The 20674-nt window shown below is 48.5% G+C and overlaps 1 protein-coding gene and 1 long non-coding RNA gene across 11 annotated transcripts in view; one reads left to right on the top strand and one right to left on the bottom strand.

Annotated features, from left to right (window-relative positions):
• DUSP22 (dual specificity phosphatase 22) overlaps positions 1 to 13262 on the bottom strand; it is a 71515-nt gene extending 58253 nt beyond the window's left edge. For 2 of the 8 annotated variants that reach the window (XM_027128199.1, XM_027128200.1), the window contains exons 1-2: positions 12855 to 13254; positions 965 to 998 (exon numbers count right to left, since the gene is read on the bottom strand). In XM_027128199.1, coding sequence (XP_026984000.1) covers positions 965 to 998; positions 12855 to 12875 — 55 coding nt within the window. In that variant the 5' untranslated portion in view covers positions 12876 to 13254. Of the gene's footprint in view, positions 1 to 511; positions 596 to 964; positions 999 to 12854 lie in introns of all 8 variants that reach the window. The other 6 variants (XM_027128202.1, XM_027128201.1, XM_027128205.1 and 3 more) reach the window with 6 other exon arrangements.
• Positions 13263 to 13347: 85 nt separating this feature from the next.
• LOC113631643 (uncharacterized) lies at positions 13348 to 20113 on the top strand. Of its 3 annotated transcripts, XR_003437461.1 has the most exons (3): positions 13433 to 13788; positions 16730 to 18740; positions 19126 to 20113. It is a non-coding gene; the product is annotated as an uncharacterized LOC113631643 (long non-coding RNA). The 3 variants fall into 3 exon arrangements; XR_003437459.1 differs by having other exon boundaries at positions 13348 to 13788; positions 16730 to 20113; XR_003437460.1 differs by having other exon boundaries at positions 13433 to 13901; positions 16730 to 20113.
• Positions 20114 to 20674: the final 561 nt, after the last annotated feature.

Genomic DNA, 20674 nt, shown 5'->3' with positions numbered 1-20674 from the left:
ACTCACCTGTGCATCTACAGAGCATTTTGAGACAAACGAGCTAAAAATAAAAGGTCAGTAGCAGACAGCATATCAACAAATATTCAACAAGCTGCAGAGACATGTGTAAGCAGAAAAGTCAACACAGGATAAGAATAATCTGCTAGAGATGAAACTGCCACTTGTTTTCCCCAGGTAATTTAAAAAATGGGTTTCTGAAAATTTATTAATAACTAGAAAATAAAAGTGATAAAGATGACAAACAAGTTACATGGCTGCTAAATGTGCCTTTTAGCCATCCTCTTTTGATAACAGAGCTCCAGCAAGCGTGCAGAGTTAAAAAAGTCAGAGGTCAAGGTGGAATCTGCAGGGCTCCACGCCACTCTGCCAGCCATTGGCCAAGGTGTCGGGGTACAAGGACCAGAGCACAGTGGTGGTCACGTCCAGAGCAGACTCTGGATGATCTGACGTCTACACCTGGACTCCATCATGCGTGAGAGCCTAAAGGTAATCTTTAAAACAGTGAACTCACCACTAGCAGGGGCGTCCAAGTGTCCGTCCACAGGTGATGGACAAACACAGTGTGGTCCATCCACACACTGGAACGTTGTTCAGCCTAAACAGGAAGGAAATTCTGACGCAGGCTACAGAAGTGAATCAACCGTGTTATGCCCAGTGAAATAAGTCAGTCACAAAAGGACTAATACGGCATGACTCCACTCACACGAGGTCCCCAGAGCCATCAGATTCATAGACAGAAAGGAGGGGTGTGGTTTCCAGGGGCTGGGGTGGGGGGTGGGGAGTTAGTGTCCAATGGAGACAGATTCAGTTGGGAAAATGGGAGTTCTGTGGACGGATGGTGGTGACGGCTGCACGACGGTGTGAATGGACTTAATGCCACTGACCTGCACGCTTCAAAAGAGGTTAAAATGGCCTATTTAACAGTTTACATATTTTACCACAATAATAAAAAAGGAGAACTCACCTTTGAAGCTGCCGATATACAGGCCAGGCAGGATCTAGGGGGAGACACAGACCAGACGCGAGTGTTACAGGCCTGCAGCTGACGGCATCTGGCACGAGGCGGGGCCCTCCAGGAGGTGGGAGCGCAGCCCAGGCCTGTGCCCACCACACCCACCTCCCAGCACCTTCCCAGGTGGACAGCATGGACGACAAGCATCCTTGTCTCCAGGGCTCGCCAGTGCTCGCCGGCTTTCTGAGTCCAGCCCCACACCAAGCGCTGCCAGCATCCCCTCCACCCGTCCTGCCTGCCCGCCCCCCACTTCCCCCTCTCCCACTCCTCTCTCAGCTCCAGCAAACCCACCCTCTGCAGTCTGAGGCTTCGCACATGCTGTTCCGCAGCCAGGCAGCAGCTCTACTCCCGCTCTCCCTATCCTTCAGGCCCCAGCTCCGACCCATGCCCTGGGGAGGCCTGTCCTGAGCCCTGCTTCAGCGCCCACCGTCTTCCCCTTGCAGTGATGCTGTCATGGACGTTACTAGGTGGAGGCCTGTCCCCTCTGCTGGGCTGCACACCCAGCTCCCGGCCCAGGGCTTGGCCCGTGATTACCATTCAATAAAGAGTTGCTAAATGAATGAAAGAACTGTCTAAACGGGCACGTTAATAAGAACACACATTTGCTGCAAAACGTCTACTTCTAAGGCAGTGGTTCTCAAGCCCGCCTATCCACCAGAACCAGAGGAATCTATTAAAACTTCAGGTTTCTGGGAAGCCCCCAGCCCCAGGCTCCACACAGAATGATTCAGTAGACCTGAGACGGAAACGGGTGACTGTAATTCTCACCTTAAAGCACCCCCACTTTGCAAAACACGAAGCCAATTCCTGTCCTGCCAATACTCTGTATGGAACCTCTGAAATCCAAATATGGACACTGCTTTGGAAGCTACACCACGTATATGATTTCCAAGTGCATACAGCACAGTGGCCTTGGGGACACTTCAGTGCAACCCCTGGTGCCCTGGCGACACCCTCATCAGCACCACTGCCACACACACCTCTCAGCCCCATCTGCTTCACACTCTCTGTTGTTTTTTTCCACTTCCACTAAGAAAGCTGAAAGCAGCAGGTAGTAACGTCCTTCACGTGCTTGGATTCCTTCAAGCATCTTCCTGACAACCAGCTGCCTGCGAAAAAGTCACTGTGGGGATCTACTGGGACACAGCAGTACTGGGTCCAGGGTCAGCGTCTGTCATGGGGGACCAAAGAACTAATCGACCAAAATAGGACACTTGTGAGAGTGAAAAGAGGTACTATTAATAATCTAGGACAAAAGGCAAAATCCAGAAGTGACATCGTCGTCATGGAGACATGTGGTCACTCTGGCTGACTCAATACCCGGGGAGGCAAAACTGGCTCGGAGAGTGCCCCAGGGGACTGAGAGAGTCACGGCACTGAGGCGGGCAGGGTCAGCCCTGGAACCAGGAAACGGAAAACTGCCAAGGAACTAAAACACTTGACAGGTCTTTCTTGAAACATAATCAGTCTTTGGGATTCTCCTGGGAGGAAGGGTGGAGTAAACAGTTCACCATTCCTGCTTTAAAACAACGTAAGAACAATGCAAGTTCACCTGGGAGACGCCTCGAACTGATGCTCTCTGGCAGCTCTTGCCTGCACAGAGCTTTTTCACGTGTCATCTGCGCTTCTCCAGGGTCTCTCCTATCTTCATTAGATACTCAAGGGCAAAATCATCACCCAGCTCCTTTGACTGATGGGGACACAGACTTCCTCCCTGACCGAACTTCGAGTCTTCTCCACCTGGCTGGTCCTTGGCCAGATTTAGCCAAGAACGCTGCAGAGCCAGGTGTCAAGCGCCCACCCGCTCTTGGTATCAGTCAAGCCCCTCTTCCTCCACCCTTGGCTCTGATCAAGCTCCATCAGTGATTTCCACCCACTCCCTCACCTGCCCCGGTTGCAGTGGGAGTGGAGCTCCATCTCCCACTTGTAATGGTCTTGAATAGAATCATCCTTGCCATTTCCAATGTGTCAAAATTATTTTTCTTTCCTAACACTGACCACAGCAGTCTCCCAATTCATACAGCTGACAGTTACAATGGACCAGAACACAATCATGGAGCACGTTTGCTTCCCCAAAGTTGCAGAATGCATCAGAGTGGCTGAATGGTTTCCTGAGTTCCTGTCACACACGGGTACCCTCTGGGCACTCGGGATACAGTGTGACCGAGAGACATGGCCCTGCCGGTGTCCCAATTCCCTTGCTGAGTTGCTTGCCTAGGGAGGGAAGAGGCGCCTTGACCACTCTGGGGTCCCCGAGGACCTTCAGGAGGCGATGACACTCAGGGGCCCTGATGTCCAAAAGAAGCGGGCTGGGAGAGAGGCAGGACAGGCAGGGGGCGGTGGAGACAGCCAGCCCTGAGAAGGAAGGCCCGTCTCTCCTGGGAGCAAGCGTGAAGGAGGCGAGACGGAAGGGGCAGAGGAGGGGCAGCCGCTGCAAGTGTTCAGGCTCTAGGTTAAGTGCCACTGAGATGCTAGGTGTGTGTGGCTGTTAGAGAGAAGTATTTTTATCTGCTGTATCTGGGAAAGATCATGATAAATATAAAGGAATGCTTTCCTTATTGTGCTCACCTCTGGCAGGGGACACTGGGGGCTGGGAGGTCTGGAAAGACCACTTCTAGATTTCCGTTGGCACTTTCACACATCGTGCACATGCATTACTTCAATTTAGTTTTTCCAGAAAGTCAAGTGGGGTTATTTGGGGAAAAGATTATGGCCCATTTTTGCTTTTCTTCTTTGTACTTCTACTACCTTCTCTACTAAACATAAGTGAATATATTTCATATTATTTTCAAATAAAATAAAACAGGGGCACGAGGTTAGCTCATCTCTGGGCTCTACTGCTCTCGAACTGATTGTATGTTCCTTGAATCCATCCTTTGGAACTCACCTCCAGGGCGTCTTCCAGACCCTGCACCCCATTATCCTCCCACCCCCACTATTGATCCCACCTGTCCCCTCACGGTGTCACCTTCTCCCCGTCACCCAGAATGAAAAACGTGGAGCCCCCTCCCAGCTACCCCTCCCCTTGGTAGCTCTCAGTGAGTTACCAAGTCCCATCACAGCCCTTGTCCCTTGGTTGTGAGGCCAAGGGTCCCAGTGCAGAACCTCACAGGCTACAGCAGTAGCCACTGAACTTCTCTGTCTCATCAAATTAATTTCTGAAAGCCATATTCTCATTGGGTCATTTTCTAGGTCAAAATGTTTGTTGGCAAACCCTTTCCCAAGAAAATGAAGGCCAAAACTGAAAATGCGCTGAGAATTTCAACGTGGCTTCCTACCTCTAAAGGATTCCCCACTTCTCTTCAATCTGCAGTCAGGCCAGATAACCCCTCTTTTCCCAATATCCCCTCCTGGTTCCACCTTGGAACATCACCTGCTCTGCTCCCAATACTCTCTCTAAACAGGGAAGAGATGCTCACTCTTTGGGGTCCCTCATCCCATGGGTATGTTTGAAAATTATAAACCCTGTAATTGACAGTTATTTTATTGGTTTCCTAGCCTCTGAAGCCCTTTCCTGTGTTTGGAGAATCCCCATCCCCACTCTGGAGTCTTAGTGGGAAGCAGAGCCCAGCTCTTCCTACATAAGATCCCCACTCCCATTTGCCTTCCTGCTACAGCAGGGACATGGGACATAAGTGCAACACGTCTCCACGGCTCCTCCAGACGAAGCCAGAGACAACTCAGAGCATCCTCTCTTGCAGTAGGGCAGGTGGAACACGCAGGACCCACTGGCAGCAGCAGTAGCATCTTGGGGCAGCCGCAGAAATGCTCTCACCAGACCAGTTCTAGGATCTGCTCCTGGCAGGTAGCCTAAATCTGATTCTCCAGACTTCCCAGCCTTCTGACCTATTCTGCCTAAAGGAGTCACATTTGGATTCTGTTGCTTACAACCAGGGACCCTGATGTTGGCCGTTCAACCCAGAAAAACGCACAAATGCAAATGAACTGCACAGACCTTCAAGCAAGTCACAGACTAGCAAAGCCCCACCCACCTACAAGGGCAGCCCCGCTGGCACTCCAGGAGCCAACAGGAGACGCCTCCCTCCTCTGGACACCACGCCTGCCTCAGTCAGCACTAGCTTCCACTCCTCCACAGATCCCCAGTTAGTCTGCGCCTCTGGGCCCTGGTGCAGTGCCTTTGTTCAGCTCCTGCCTGACCTACTGCAACAGCTCTTAGAGTCCTCCCTACCTCTGGACTGGTCCCTCCAAAGGACTCCTCAAGCCTCCTTCAACACACTAAAATCTCCTTAGGGCTCCAAGTAGCTATCAGAAATTCGACACCTCAGCAAGAAAGACCTTCAAGGATAGAGGTTTCTATGTCTTTAGCCTCCGCCCCATGCCTGGCCAAGGTGATGATGCAGAGATGCAGGCCAGGATCCCCAATTCCAACATCTGGGTTTTATGGGTTTTATGCCCAATTTTCAAATACTGTCAACTGTATTTTTTTTAAAACCTTAAATACTGTGATAAATAAAACATCTGTAGGCTAAGCATGGCCCATAGACATCTAGTTTATGACCTCTATCTGCTGCCTGCATCGTATTTGTGAATACGTTTTCTCTAAACTTGAGTGGTTCTCCACTGACTGGTAGATACTTAAGTAAATGTTTCTTCAACAAACGAATGAACAAGTAGACAACGTGAGTCAGGTGGGAGGGGGCCAAGCAAGGAAAAGCAAGATGGAAAACCATGATGAGTGAGGCCTGAGAGATCAAGCTTTACCCCTTTCTGCTCTGGGGAGTTTTCTGTTCAGGGCCAGAGGCTCTGGGGCTGGTGCTAAAGGAGAGCGGCTCCCAGAAGAGACCCCGGGGCAGAGCGCTGGCAAGGACAGAGGTCTGAACTTAGCAAAATCAAGGAGGCAACTTACCGAAAATCATGTGCGATGCACATTTTACATGCACTTAAATATTTTAATTATAAGGAGAGGACAGAGTTGTGCCAGTAAACTTTTAACTCCATTTTCCAGACTAGGAGAATAAGCTACAGATTCAGGGGCTGGAAATAGAAAGCAAATTGCTCAATCCCAGTTTCTGTAGTTCCTTCCATATAAAATTACAAAACAAGATCCAGGAAGGCTGGAGAACTGGCCATTGCCAGGCAGAGAAATTACATTTTTCTTTTCAAGGAGAAAAAAAAGCCCGTAAATATTTAAATTTCTATACCAGTCAGCCTCAGTTCAAACTTAAAACTCAAAAAATCTGACTGGTTGACTCCCCTGGTATTACTGTTGCTGGTAAAGCCGTAAGTGCAGAGAAAGAGAAAATGAAATGAAATATTTTCCCAGCAGGCTCATGGCTCCTCTTGGCCCATGGGGGAGGCCAGGGAAGGGCAGAGTGTGCATCTGGGACAAAGCGGCTGACCGGTGAATTCATGGAAAGTCTGAACCCAAGCCAGAAGCAAGAACACAGGGGGAGTGAAGTTATCACCACACAGTGAGAAGTAAGGATAGATCAAGGAAAACGTCTGTAAATGCCACGTGGGAATGTTCTACGGCTCTAAAAGAAAAGTAGAGAATTGGTCCCAACCATCCTTGGGCCTTGGAAACCACTGTTCTTTCCCTGTGCTGAGGATGTTCATGCCCCATCATCCACCTGGGTGGCTGCTTGTCACTCAGGTCTCACATGAGGTAACAGCTCCCAGGGAGATCTTCCCTGACCATCAAACTCCCTGGCACCCTCTGTCACATTACCCTGTTTTATTTTCTTTATCACGTTGATCAGTACCTAAATTTTTTTCATTTGTTTCCTTACTTTTTTGATTGACCTTAAAGCAGGGGTTGTGTCTGTCTTGTTCCCTGCTGTGTCCCAAAAGCCAGGCCCAGAGATGGGCACATGAAGCGATAACCACTGAATAAAAGGTGATGAAACACACCACAAAGGGAAACACTCTCTGACATTCTGCTGGTCAAAAATGATCCTTGTTTTCTACTAGAACACTGTCTGGGAGAGATAACGAAGGTTATCCCGCAGAAACCCGGCCTGCCCATGGCTGACGGCTCCTCTTGGTCAGCCTCCTTCACAGCCACACTGTCCTAACACTGACCACAGACACATGGACAAAATCAAATCCTTCGCCACAAAAAAGCACTTGGGCACAAAACAACATTGCTTCTAAGACAGGAAATATTTTAAGTTTATTTTTTAAACATTTTTCTTAGTACTTCAGGATGCCATGGAATCCGAGGGCACCCCCCAAACAGATGTAAGATCAAATGCCTGATCAGGTAGCAGTACACGGTCACGGGGCGGGGCATCTTAATTCTTCCTAGGTTAGAAAGGACTCTGTGGGCTTCAAAGCCAGGGGTGCCGGGGAAGACTTTGGTGGATTCCCTGAAGGTCTAAATGTCACAGACTTTCTTAATGCCATTTGGCCATGAACTTAACAGTTTGCATTTATGAAAGGAAGAATCTGAGAATACTCTTGTGTGCACTTAGAACAGTGCCTTAAGCATCTATTTCTTTAAAATGAAATAAAACTGTAATGTTGAGAAGAAAAAACATACAAGGGGTGGTGTGCAGAAGACAGAAACCACCAGCATGGAACCCTGCATCCGCCAGGCCCACAGCCACGCCGCCTGCGGCGTGCTCCCTCCTGCAGGACTCCTCTGTAGGCTGCCTGTGACCGGTTTGGGTGGCAGGGTCTCGTCTTTCACGCTATTTCCCACTACAGGATCTAGCATGGTGCCCTGACAATAGCAGGAATTCAATAACCTAATTTGATGAACTGGTGAATGGACAGACGAATGAGCTATGAAGGTAGCCACATCGGGTGCTCCGTTGTGGAAACAGCAGCATCTAACAGCACGAGGACGTCTGACCTTCCAGCCCCTTCCCAAACTAAAACCATGCTTCCCAACCTTTTCAGCCTTATTCCACCTTCTGATAACGATTCAGTTCCATATCACACAGGGCTCGGGAGATTGTGAATGGAGAACCCCAGGCCAGTGGCTCTCAACTGTAGTTTTACCCTCCAGAGGACATCTGGCAGTGCCCAGAGAAATTTCTGGTTGTCACCATGAGGGGAGAGTGCTACTGGCATCTAGCGGGTGGAAGCTGGTATGTTGTTCACCACAACGCCATGAAGCCCCCACTGGGGTCCACATCAAAGAATGATCCAGCCCCAAGTGTCAACAGTGCAGAGGTTGAGGAACGGGCTATGCCTAGGGGGACGTATTCTCCTTGCTCTTTGCCCTTGGACTATACTCCTTTCTCAACTGTACTCCCTTGTCTTCCTAAGAAGAGAAGTCATCTTCTCTTCTAAAACAGGTGTCGTCAACCATATCTAAAGCAGATGTCTCCGCTGTCGCCGTTGATGGGAAAAATCCAAGAACACTAATAGCAGTGCATATTTGTACTTTACAGTTTGCAAAAATGTCTTCTAATACATTCTCATTTGCTTCTCCCAAGAATCTGGGTAGTAATTGGGGGAAGTAACATTATACTCATTTTAGAGCCAAATAAGGAGACTAGTTAAGCAAACCACCATCCCTATGGATCAAGGGCAATAAAGGCATTGATGCTCAGAAACAGAGTGGCTTGTTCAAGAACACACCCATGCAGGAGCAGAGAGGGAGACACCACAGATCAGGCTTTCTGACAGCTCTGCCCCCTCTTTCACAACAGTGGTCTTCTCATAGAAAAGTGATGCAACAAGGTAAGTGTTTGCCTCCCGCTGCCATGAGCAAGTTGCCCATGGAATACTGGGCAGCATCTGTTTCCACCAGGTAGGATGCTCTCAGGGGAAACAGGGCAGTGAGGAACGAAAAGGCCGCCAGACTGGGCAGCTGTGTGCTGGATGAACTGAACCAACGCTGGGTCCTTACAACCTGCCCTAGAATGGTAATGCTTCAGCCCACTTTTAGATCATCAGTTCAGGTTGCTCAAGATAAAAACATGCACTTTTCTCTAATAGAATGCTTGGCCAGAGAGATTAGATTGTTTTTAATGGGCTATTATAGTACTTAAGACTAATAAGATGAGAATGAGGACTTTTCTTTATAGGCCCTCCCCCAAAAGATTTGGGGGTCAGACCTTTGAGAAAACTTCGACTCAACTAGGAATTTTCAAAGGCTCCACAGAAACACATTTGCTTGCAGCAGCCTGTTTAGTTTGACCTAATCCTACTAGAGACACTTGCTAGACTGGCCTTCAGCAGCAAGGCGGGGCAACCTGCATGACGCCAAGAGCTAGGCCACCTGGCTTTGAGTCCAGGCTCTGCCACTCACCCAGTGGGTGACTCTGGCCAGGTCATCTGTAAAGCAGGGATGAAAATGGCAGCACCTGCTTTGTGGAGTTGTGGTGGGGATTCAATGAGTTACTCCATGTGGTGAAGTCTCAAAACAGGCCTTGGCACACCGGTAAGTTCATCAGTGACTATAATTTTGGTCACTTTAGAGGATCTATTTGGAAACTGCACAAAAAACAATGAAAAATAGTTGTAGTTGCCTGACTTAACCCTCTCCTCCTTATATCAATATCAAACATGAAGGGAGAGAGGAGAAGGCTTTTCCTATTTTGCAACTAATTTGGGACTCCGGGGAGCTTTTTTCAGTGTCTTCGGAAGTCACTTGGAATGAACTGGTATTCTAGTTCAAAGAAAGACTTCCACTATCTTCAACATCAGTGGGAACTGGGTTCAAAACCCAGTTCGGCCACTTCCTAGCATTAGGACCTTAGACATGCTACTTTCTGAGTCTCCATTTCCTAATCTGCACAGAGAGTAAGATAAGACAGACTGACTCCTAGGGCTATAGTGAGGCTTAGATTTTATAAACTGCAGGCACATTGTATGAGGCTCAAAAAAAAAAAAAAGATTACAACTGCTGTATTCTCTGTTTCCTCATCATCTTTTTTTTTTTTTTTTTTTTTTTTTTTTTTTTGTTCGCGGGCCTCTCACTGCTGTGGCCTCTCCCGTTGTGGAGCACAGGCTCCGGACACGCAGGCTCAGCGGCCATGGCCCACAAGCCCAGCCCCTCCGCGGCATGTGGGATCTTCCCGGACCGGGGCACGAACCCACGTCCCCTGCATCGGCAGGCGGACTCTCAACCCCTGCGCCACCAGGGAAGCCCTCCTCATCATCTTTAATTGGCCAGAACACAGATGTTTCTTCCCCTAACACTCTCCAAGTAGCACATTGTGTACACCTAACTGAGATGGGCACGATATTCTGCCACACAGGAGACTGGGGGCGTATTGATGAGGAGATCCTCCACGAGGACAAAGAATAGAAATAAAAACTGCTGTGTTCAAAAACTGCTGCATTGTTTAGTTCATAAGTTTCCTTTTGCCAAGGATGACCGACTTTTGTGAGACTGGAAATAAATCTTGTCCCAGGCACCTCAGGGCACACACACACGCCAAATAAAGTTTTCAGTTCCAAAGGCACTGTGTTTTTATCTATAAATGTTCTTAGAAAAGCATTTCTACGGCTAGCACCTTATACTAATTCCACTAGGTCTGCAAATCAACCATTCTTTTTTAAAATTTTTAACAGAAAAAATGAAGCCTAGTTCCAAGTCACACACTGACACGAGTAAATTCTAATTAAGGCTTTTAATTTCTCGCTTCCAGCAATCTACTTTGCCACTAAATAACCCCGCAACTTAGAGCAATTCTTCAGATCTCAGCTTAAACATCTGTTCTCCAGCATGATCCTTGGCCTGGACTGAATGCTGCTTCTAGGTTGTGCTCATCACATCTACTTACCCGACTCTCAGGAAATTGCCTGTCATCCTCTGGAGCCCTCACTCCTCCCCACCTTGTGTTTGTTTTCTCTCTCTTTCTCACACACACACACACACTCACACAACCCGTGTTGTGTAATACAGTAGCCATTAGCCACAGTGGCTTTGAGTACTTAAAATGTGGCTAATCCCAAATGAGATGTGATTTAAGTATCAAATACACAGCAGGCTTTGAAGACTCGGCCCAAAAAACTATATACAAACCATTCTAAGAGTAACTTTATCATGGTTAAATGTTGAAACAACAATATTCTCAACATATTTCAGTTAAATATATTATTAAAATTAGTTTCTTTTTACTTTTTTAATGTGGCTACTAGAAAAATTTAAGTTACATATATAGCTCACATTATATTTCTATCGGGCAACTGCTGGTCTATACTGAAGGTTCTGTGAAAGACCTCTGTCTGTGTTTTTTACCATTGCACCTCTCCTAGCCCCCTCAACCAGTACAGCACCTGGCTAATAGTAAGTACACAATAACAATTCGTTGATTTAATGGTGTCTCTAAATCTGTCTGTATGTATGTTTCCCCGTCTCTACATTGGAGATAGTGGCTCTACGTACAATATAAGATGGTCATGAGAATAACATCATCAAGAAATGTAGTGCTTTCTTTGAAAGGTAAAAATCATGATATGAATATGACTGCTTTTGCTGAAAAGCCTGCAATTAATTTTGAACACTTAGGCAATGATTTGTATGCCTAAACACGTTCTTTGAGTTATAATAGAAAAATATTAAAATTAATGCTGAAAGAGGTGGAGAGTGAACACCTCAAGGGGAAATAACTGTAGGAAAAAAACAAAGTAAAGCTGAGGTGTGACCACAACTAATGGGAAGGCAAACAGAGCCCACAAACTCGCAGAAGCCCCTTTATTGTTCTGTTTGCATTAAAAAAGCAGAAGCGCATGGTGCTGACGGATTCCAGTGCTAATGGGGACATACATACTGCAAGTACTTATCCAAGAAAGAAAGAGTCTCTTTCCACCCACCCTTCCCACCAAAAAAGCCCTCACAAGGAATACCATTCTGGTTACCAAAAAACCTCCGGTACGCAGGCCTAAACCACACAATCCCCTTTTATATAAACTGAGTCTCCATGACAGTGAACTTGACGTGGCAGGTGAAGAGTTAAGTGGGTACCTTTCCTACCTGCCTGGACTGCTAACACTCCGGCTGAAAGAACCCCAGGGCTGACAAATCAGCTTTATACCCACCCAGTAGGGAAGCTGAAAGTGCGCGGAGACGCTGGTGAGTGGAATACACCCGGGAAGAGAAACAGACCAGAGACTAATCTCTGATCCAGGACCATTTCAAAGACCCGAGAAGATGAGGGCTTTAAAAAAAAAAAGTTTTGTAAGTCTTTTCTTTAAACCAGAAGTACTAGATCAAAAGCTCCTTAACCTTGCGTTTGACATGAATACACCCCAAGCAACTCTCAACTGTAAGAGCTGGAATCTGGTCCCCTCCACCGGCAGGAAAGGCACAGACCATCCCACGGCCTCGGAAGAAGGGTCTGGGGCGCCGGAGAGCAGAGCAAGCCGGGTTTTCTATTCTAGAAGGCACAGGTCGCCCTGCGCAGAAACCACGCGATCCGGATAAATCAGCTCTGAATCTGTGCTCTCACCACCCGCCCCCCACCCGCCCCCCAGGGAATTAAAAGCACCTCAGGATTTAGGCCTCTGTCAACTTTTCTGTCCACAAGAAAAAGTTATCTGCGTACACGGAAAAAAAAATCTGGGAAGAGGAAATTACGGAAGAGAAGACACTTATCTACTCCACTTTAGTAATGACGTGGGTGGTGAGGCTTCAAGAGCCGAGTCTGGGGGTGAAGGGGAGGGGAGAAAAGGCAGAAACCACAATCCTTGTGAGCTCAGCCCAAGTCGGGGCAGAACAAGCGCCGGCGCCGCTAAAGGGCACGGCTAGCTCTCAGCCACAAGCCGGAAGCGGCGGGGCCCGGGGGCCTCGCAGACGCAGGCACGCGGCGGCCCCCGCCTCTCGGGGGCCCGAGGGCGCGGACGGCTCCCCTCGCCGGCAAAGCCCCGCGCAGGCAGGCTGAGGAGTGGAGGCAGAGGGCAGGAACGAGGGACACGTTACCTTGTTCATCCCATTCCCCATGGCGGCCGCGCGGTCTAGCGCCCGGGGCGCGGCGGCAGGCGCACTGAGGGCATGTTGGAGCGGGCGGGGGAGCAGCGGGAGGGCGGGCAGGGGGCACTGCGCGCCCGCAGCGTAAACAGCAACACGGACCGGCGGCGCCCAGGCCTCTCTGTCCGCTGCGCTCCTGTCCCCCGCGGCCCCCGGGCTCCCCGGCCGCCGGACAGCGGCACAGGCGCCCCTGCGGGAAGGGGCTCGCGGCGCCCGCCCCCTCCCGGAGTGAGCCCGGCGCCTGCCACGCCGGCCCCCGGGACTTGTGGACGCGGTTCCTAGGGGCCCGGCCGGGGCGCTGGGATTATGTCTCCCGGGGACCGGGGTGCAGGGACATGACTCCTGGAAGCGGGGGCCTCCAGGATTCTGGCTACTCGGGGGCCCGGGCCCAGGGCGCACGCGCACCCCCGCCCCGACCGCCGTCGCCCTGCGCGTTCCGAGACGGGGCGGGGCCGGTGGTCACGCAGGCGCAGCCCCTACCCAGTGAGGCGTGTCACGGGTCGCTCCCCGGGGGTCAGGGTCACCAAAACTCCGGCAGGCCTTTCCCCGGGGCCACTGGGGGCCTGTTACCGGCAGTCGCCGCCCTGCCTTGACTGCCTGGGTGAATCAGGTGCTAATCGAAGCCTTGGTCTTGCAGGCTCCCCTGCCTGGGTTTTCTGAGAGCTACCGATTTAGTCCGGGTGGGGGGATTCCTACGGCCCTGCCGCACCCACGAAGAGCGAGAAGGCTCACCCGGTGGAGAAGGTGGGCTCGGTGACTCATCTCTGGGATGACCTAACCTCCCGACCCTGGCGGAGCAGATGTCCGGATGTCAGACGTCATACCGTGACTTTGGACGGCCAGTGTGTCCCCTTCAGATTGTAAACTGGCTCTAGTAGTTGCATGGGTATGTTGATACAATTGCTTCCGGAAAGCCCCTTTCCTTGCTAAGCAACACGGTAATGTCTGCGTTGTGGTTCTGCCTGGAGTGGAACACTTTCTAACCTGTAGCAGAATTGTGTAAGTAGTCTGTCACCCTTACTAAACTGACTTCTTCCCTGCGGACAGAATCCTTGAACTAGGCGTTTAGCCGTTTCATTTTTATACCCTCAGCAATGCCCTGCACATCGTGGGTGCTTGATAATTATTTGTTAAATGAACGGATGCCTCATTCTGATACGGCCGGGCTCACCTCCGATGACCTCATTTCATCTGCTCCTCCTTTCCCCAGTCGCAGCCACACAGACTTTCTGTGTGTCCCTTCAACGTGCCACCCTTGGCGCTTGATATCTTGACCATGGCCTTGAGCCTTTGTGTGGGCTGTGCTCTCCACCCAGCCGTCTCAGTCCCTAGCTGGCTCTTCCTTTCAAGCTCCCAGCCCAGATGTCACCTCCTCGAAGAGGCTTTTCCAGACCACCCGATCTAAAGGAGATTCTCCAGTCACCATCATATTACCCTGTATTGTTTTCTTCATAGCAATTAAGATGAGTGGACATTCTCGTATTTATTTGCTATCTATCTCACTGGAAAGCATCCTGCAGAGGAAAAGGACCTTGTCTGTCTTATTCACTGCTGCAGCCACATGGCCAGGGACAGGGCCTGGCACAAAATAGGTGTTCAGTAAATATTTGTGGAATAAGTTCACAAATTCCAGAAGACTGAGGAAACAGTAGTGAGGCTCTAAGGAAGGCTGACATTTTGAAAAGAACTTGCAGACTCCATCTTAGTCATTTCCCTCCTTGTTGATGTCTTCTGGGCCACAACAGGTACCAGAGCCCCACGTGTAGGAAGCCCCCCTTGGTGTGCACCCAAATTGTCCCCCGTGGGTAGGATAGGACCCTCCCTATCCCTTGCTTCTGGGGTGTTCCTTCCCCACCACCTTCACTTCCTCTTTTCCCTCCCCCTCCCAGTCACCTGGACAGCCCACCTCCTCTGCCCCTCACCATCATTACTTGTACTGCCTTCCTGCTTATAGACAGCACAGCATGGTTAGTGGGCTGCCTGGGGAATCCCAAGACCAGCCTGTGTCCCTAAATCTCAGAGTGCTATTGGGCAAGATGATCAGCTTTTCTGAACCCTTTTTTTCCTCCTTAAAATAGAGCATTGGACTGTGAATTTTCAAAGGTCCTAGCCAGCAATCAGTGAACGACTTTTATTTCCCTCCTCTGCTTGTGCTGTCGTTGCTTCCAGTTCAGATGAACTTTCGAAAACATGAACAATTCTTGAGTTAGTATCTGCCCATAAATGACAGAGCCACACCCAGTTTTTCTTCTGCCATCCATTTGGAACATTTTCTTTCTCTTATTCATTTCTTATAAACTTATTTTTCTAGCTCAGACCATCTGCTTAACAAGCTCTCCTAAGCTCAGAACCAGCTATGGTGTGTGCGTGTGTGTGCGTTTGTGTGTCTGTATTTGTGTGTGTGTCTGTGTCTTTGTGCGTGTGTGTGCACGTGTGTCTGTGCGTGCATGGGTGTGTCGGGAAAGTTTTCCACAAGGGACTCTATCTCCCTGCACTCCCGTCCACCTTATCCTTGAAGCTAACCCCAACTCTCTGCATCATAACCCCAAAATTATCATTGTCATGTGTTGCAATTCTGTGACTAAAGAAAAGGAAAAGAGAAAGTCTGATCCATTTTGACATGTCCTGGTTTTCTCTTTTAATTTTCATAGCACCACCTCAGAGATTTTCAGGTTCAGCTCTCATGCTGAACAGGTGACATACTCATTTCCAAGCTCCTTCCTGTCTTCCTCTTTTATTCTTCATAGCTGCTGATAATGGAAAGAAGGGAGGGAAGAAGACTCCTAGAGGAAGCTGGAGTAGAATCTATTTAGAATCTCTTTAGAGTCGCGTTTAGAGTAGAATCTATTCACTTGCATTCTTATTCGTAAAATTGTTAAGGCATCATAAGCCTAGTGGAATCTCACTCTGTGTAAGATTTTTCCTTCTACTTTTCTTCCTGCTGTTTTCCTGTGTCTCAGCACAGCCAACACCACACATCTTGGCAGCAACTCCCAAACAAATAAAGCTTTCATGTGTGCACAGCGCGGAATGGTTACCAGTCACGTGGGCCAGCAGGGACCATACGCATGTGGTAAGGATAACCAGTTAGTGGTGTATTGAGTGAGCAATAACTTTGAACTTTAAGGTGGGAGTGTGTAAAAGCCCACAAGCAGAAGTTCAGCCATTAGAGCCACAGCCAGGTCATTACGGGTGTTGCTGATAATTCGGAGAATTGAGATCAACCTTGGCCCCAGTGGGAAGTAGTGAAGCAATCTTCCTTGGCCTTTTGAACATACTGCAATCTGGAGTGTCTCAGCCTCAGCACTGCTGACATTTGGGGCTAGATCATTTTTTTTTTTCTTGTGGGGCTGTCCTGTGCATTGTACGATGTTTAGCAGTATCCCTGGCCTCTACTACTGGATGCCAGTGGCACCCCTCTGTCATGATGGTCAGAAACGTCTGCAGCCCTTGGAGAGCAAATGCAGCCCCTGCCAGTGTTGTTTGTGCAGTGGGCGCATAGGGGTGAGATCTTTTAGGGACGAGATTTCTTTCTCTGTGTGCCTCTTGCCCTCTCTCTTTCTCTCACTTGGTAACCACTTAAATGTACACTAATAGGTGATGTTAGCCCTCTGCAGAATCCTCAGGCCACACGGTCAAATTAGAACAAATTAAGAACAAGAGGTTAAGGTGAAGAGCTAATCTAGCCAAAACATGACTGAAAGTTAAAAGAAAAAGCTAGACCCTAATGAATTGTGGAAAAAAATAAAAAAAAAAAAAAAAAAAAAAAAAAAAGAGTCTATAACTACTGAAGCAAAAGCACAAAACATTTTTCTCTGCTTCTCCAGAACTGTCCAGAAGGAGAATGGGTATCCAGTTGAGTGCTTGGGGCCTTGCCAAGCAGTGTGAGCACAAGGATGGCCCCTTCAGTGACCTCAGCATTTGAAAGGCCACTGATTTCCAGCCTCCAAGCAGTCTCCTGAACATGAACTTGGTTTCCTTCTTCCACTTAAGAGGTTTGGGGACCGCGGATCTCAGAGCACTGACAACTGGAGAGTGTGGCGTCAGGGGAAAACAGCAGGAGGAACGAATACCCAGGTAGGTAAGCAGGGTAGAGAGACGTGGTGGAGAGTCTGGGAGGAGGTAAGTGGAGAGACGCCAGCAGGCATGTAGTTGGGCATCAGTCAACTACGTTGACATGTAGAGCTCCCAGCTGGGTTGGCAGGGGCAAGGCCTGCCCAGTTGTGGAGGAATGGAGCTGTGAGGCAGATTGTAAGGCAGAGTATCAGGCAAAGGGGGAATAAGACAGAGCCCGGGTCCCTAAAGACTGGAGGAAGGTGACACTGCTGTCAGCCTACAGGTTGTAGCACGTATGCCTGTGTGTTGTCAGTATACCTAGTTTCCAGAATTGTAAGCTTCATGAGGGCAGGGACAAGTTGTCATCAATCTTAGTATCCAGCACCTGAAATAGCCCCTACTATGTGGGGAAACCTTCAGATGTTTGTTGATTAAGGAGAGAAAACACAACTGGGAGATTGTTGCATTTATCCAGATGTAAGGTTCACAAATAATTCATCCCTTTATATGCCAGATACTCTGTCAATGCTGTATCTACTTAGCCTGCCTTTCTAGAGCAATGCAATTTCCATGTGGGATGGCTGTGATCTAGGAGTGACCAAAGTCCTACTGTGCCTTGTTTTTAAAACTGATGCAGTATATACTGGTGAGAGAGAGACAGAAAGACAGAGAGAGAGAGAGAGAGAGAGAGAGAGGGGCGGGGGGGGGGGGGGGGGAGAGAGGGGGGGGGGGGGGGGAGAGAGAGAGAGAGGGAGGGAGATTGAACACAGTGCTTGCATGTGTTGCTGTGCCCTTCCTCTTGATTTGCAGCCATAGCTGTGGTTGGCAGAGCCCAGCTCTGTAATTCTGCCCTTGACGTCATGCTGTTCTTTGAGCTTTGGTTAGGAAAGCAGTCCTGGCTTATGAACATCATCTTGCAGGTTGGCTATGGTTCCTTTTCTTGTCGGGAATGGTTTGACTCCACCTCTGCACTCCCCTCTCTCTACTAAGGAAGGTCTACCTGAGACAACAAACAGGTCCTTTAAAACCCTTCATGGTGAAAAAAACAGAAGCCTTTCATGGTCGATGATCCCAGCCCAAAACAGCTGACAAAATCTGAACAACGAATGTATTTTAGGTTCAGTAGAATAATTGCCCTTTCCATCTGTGTGTGACAAGGCTGGCATAAGATACAACCTGGGCCTTCCTTTGTATTCTAGCTCATCTGGGTGCAAGGAGACACACCAAGTACTTCCCTGATGATGGTCAGAAACGTCTGCAGCCCTTGGAGAGCAAATGCAGCCCCTGCCAGTGTTGTTTGTGCAGTGGGCCCATAGGGATGAGATATTTTAGGGACGAGATTTCTTTCTCTGTGTGTCTCTTTCTCTCACTTGATAACCACTCAAATGTACACTAATAGGTGATGTTAGCTGGTTTCATGTGTGTAGCTAAGTGATTCAGACTGTTTTCACGGTCTCCAGATCTTCCTAAAACCCTATTCAAAGTGACTGCATGGCCTGCAATCTAGTGGAGAGTGGGATAGCCCCTGAGTGTCCCTGGCCAGAGGATCCGTCTGCATTTACCACACCTGCGTGCCCAGCTGCCCTCTGGGAGGCGTACTTCTGCTTCTTCAAATGCCTTTGGTGGTTGGGGGCAGCCCTGAACTGAAGACACGAGAGAACATGGCAAGAGAAGCCCCAGCTCTGAGAAACAGCTGGGCAGGGGCAGCTCCCCTTAGAGAGACTGATCCGCACCTGCGGAATGTTACTGTAGAGTTCTTTCCTACTGAAGAGCTTCATGTTGGTTAGTTTTGTTTGTTTTTTTCCCCCTTTTATGTGAAACAGAAATTGAACTAGATCTGAAGACATTAAAAAGTGTCTGGGTAGGGGGCTGGATGGAGAAGGGGGTTTCCTCAGAGGATGGAATGTCCCAAGAGAAATTTCACTTGTCGTGAGAGGGGAAGTCCGTTTCATATGACGTAGTGGTGTCATTGTTCAACACTCTGTTGGGCAATTTGTTAATATTTATCATTATTTTGATTTGTCATTCATCATTAAAACCCTGTGAATTACAGAAAGACCATTATACATAAAGTGCTACTCAGGCTAAACAATAGATCAGGATCATTTTCTTTCCTATACACGACGGGGCGTTTGTGTTTTCTCACTGACCATCTCTTGGTCTGCAGGAGACCACCTGCCTCCACCCAGACAAGACAATTTCACTCAGAGCTGCGTATTGCTGTTCAAAGACTGGCACCTTTCCAGTGCTTGTTGGCCTGCACTTTTTACCATCTCTGTCATACCTGTGTGTCCTTTCTATGCAGGGCTTCAACTCCAGATCTGCATAGACAGCCACTAGCACAGGAGCAACTGCTGCAAGGAGGATCAAGCCACGGTAGCACGAGGTGTATTCAGTTCACAGGAAGTTAGGGTGTGTTTCTCTTTCACCTCTCATACATCCAGTAACCCCTGAAAGAGGGCAGGAAGGTCTGAGGCAATGCTCGCCCTGATTCACCAACACACAACTTGCATACTGTACAGACTAGAGCAATGTCTCAATCTAAAAACATTTATATTTGGCTTTATAATGGCATCAGTTTCTCCCCATTCTGCTTCAAAATACAAGGGAGTCCTTACTTTACGTCTCTTGTAATTAAAGGGTCCACGATGGTGCTTACCCTATCAAAGGCACAGTTTGTCTTCAAGGTGATGTGAGATCTGTCTCTAAACATAGAAAACTTTGTGACTTTTAAATAGCAGTCTCCTCTCCTGCTTGTCGAGGTTTTGTAAGGCAGCCCGAGGGCAAGTGCAGTGGTTGCTTAGAGAGAGAGATAATTGATATATAAGACAGTGTGGTATGTGGACGTCTTTCCTCACTGCAGTGCTTCTAAAAATGTGTATAATTTTTTGAAGTATAGTCATTTACAATGTTGTGTTGGTTTCATGTGTATAGCTAAGTGATTCAGTTATATATATTACACATTTTCAGATTATTTTTCATTATAGGTTATTGCAAGATATTGAATATAACAAAAAAATGTACAATTTAAGGGGAACTTTGCTTTTAAAATCTCACTATGTTCGTTGCAGTCGTAACAACCAAGCAAACGGGGCAGGAAGCTCTCTGCTTTGTGGTTATTTTATTCAAGCCATGTATGAAGTTTCTTTTTGGTATAAAGGTATGTGTGTGGTTTTTTTCCTTGAGTAACAGTAACTCTAGGACTTCAGAGTCGGTGTAAGTGTTGATTCTGATCTCCAGAGTTACATATCTGGCTATGACAGGGCTGCAGAGGTAAAATGTCTGCTGTGTGGTAGAGGCAGAACTACCTTGAAACAGACCGTGCTCCCTTCTGGTTGTTAAGTGTAAAGTTTCACTGAGTCAAGATAATAACTCCTTAGCCCTCTTTACCTATTTCCTAAAAAAATATATGGTTTTAGTTTGTATCCGTCACTTTCTGTTCTTTTTAATTTTATGAAATTTCTTATTTCTAAAATGTTTAGTTATCACATAAAAAAGAGGGGACAGGGCTTCCCTGGTGGCGCAGTGGTTGAGAGTCCGCCTGCCGATGCAGGGGACGCGGGTTCGTGCCCCGGTCCGGGAGGATCCCACGCACCGCGGAGCGGCTGGGCCCGTGAGCCATGGCCACTGAGCCTGCGCGTCTGGAGCCTGTGCTCCGCAACGGGAGAGGCCACAGCAGTGAGAGGCCCGCGTACTGCAAAAAAAAAAAAAAAAAA

This window comes from Aethalodelphis obliquidens, unplaced genomic scaffold (genome assembly GCF_003676395.1).
Source record: "Aethalodelphis obliquidens isolate GAN/ISIS:26980383/991018 unplaced genomic scaffold, ASM367639v1 scaffold34, whole genome shotgun sequence".
NCBI lineage: Eukaryota > Metazoa > Chordata > Mammalia > Artiodactyla > Delphinidae > Aethalodelphis > Aethalodelphis obliquidens.
This window is presented reverse-complemented; position numbering and strand designations above follow the sequence as displayed.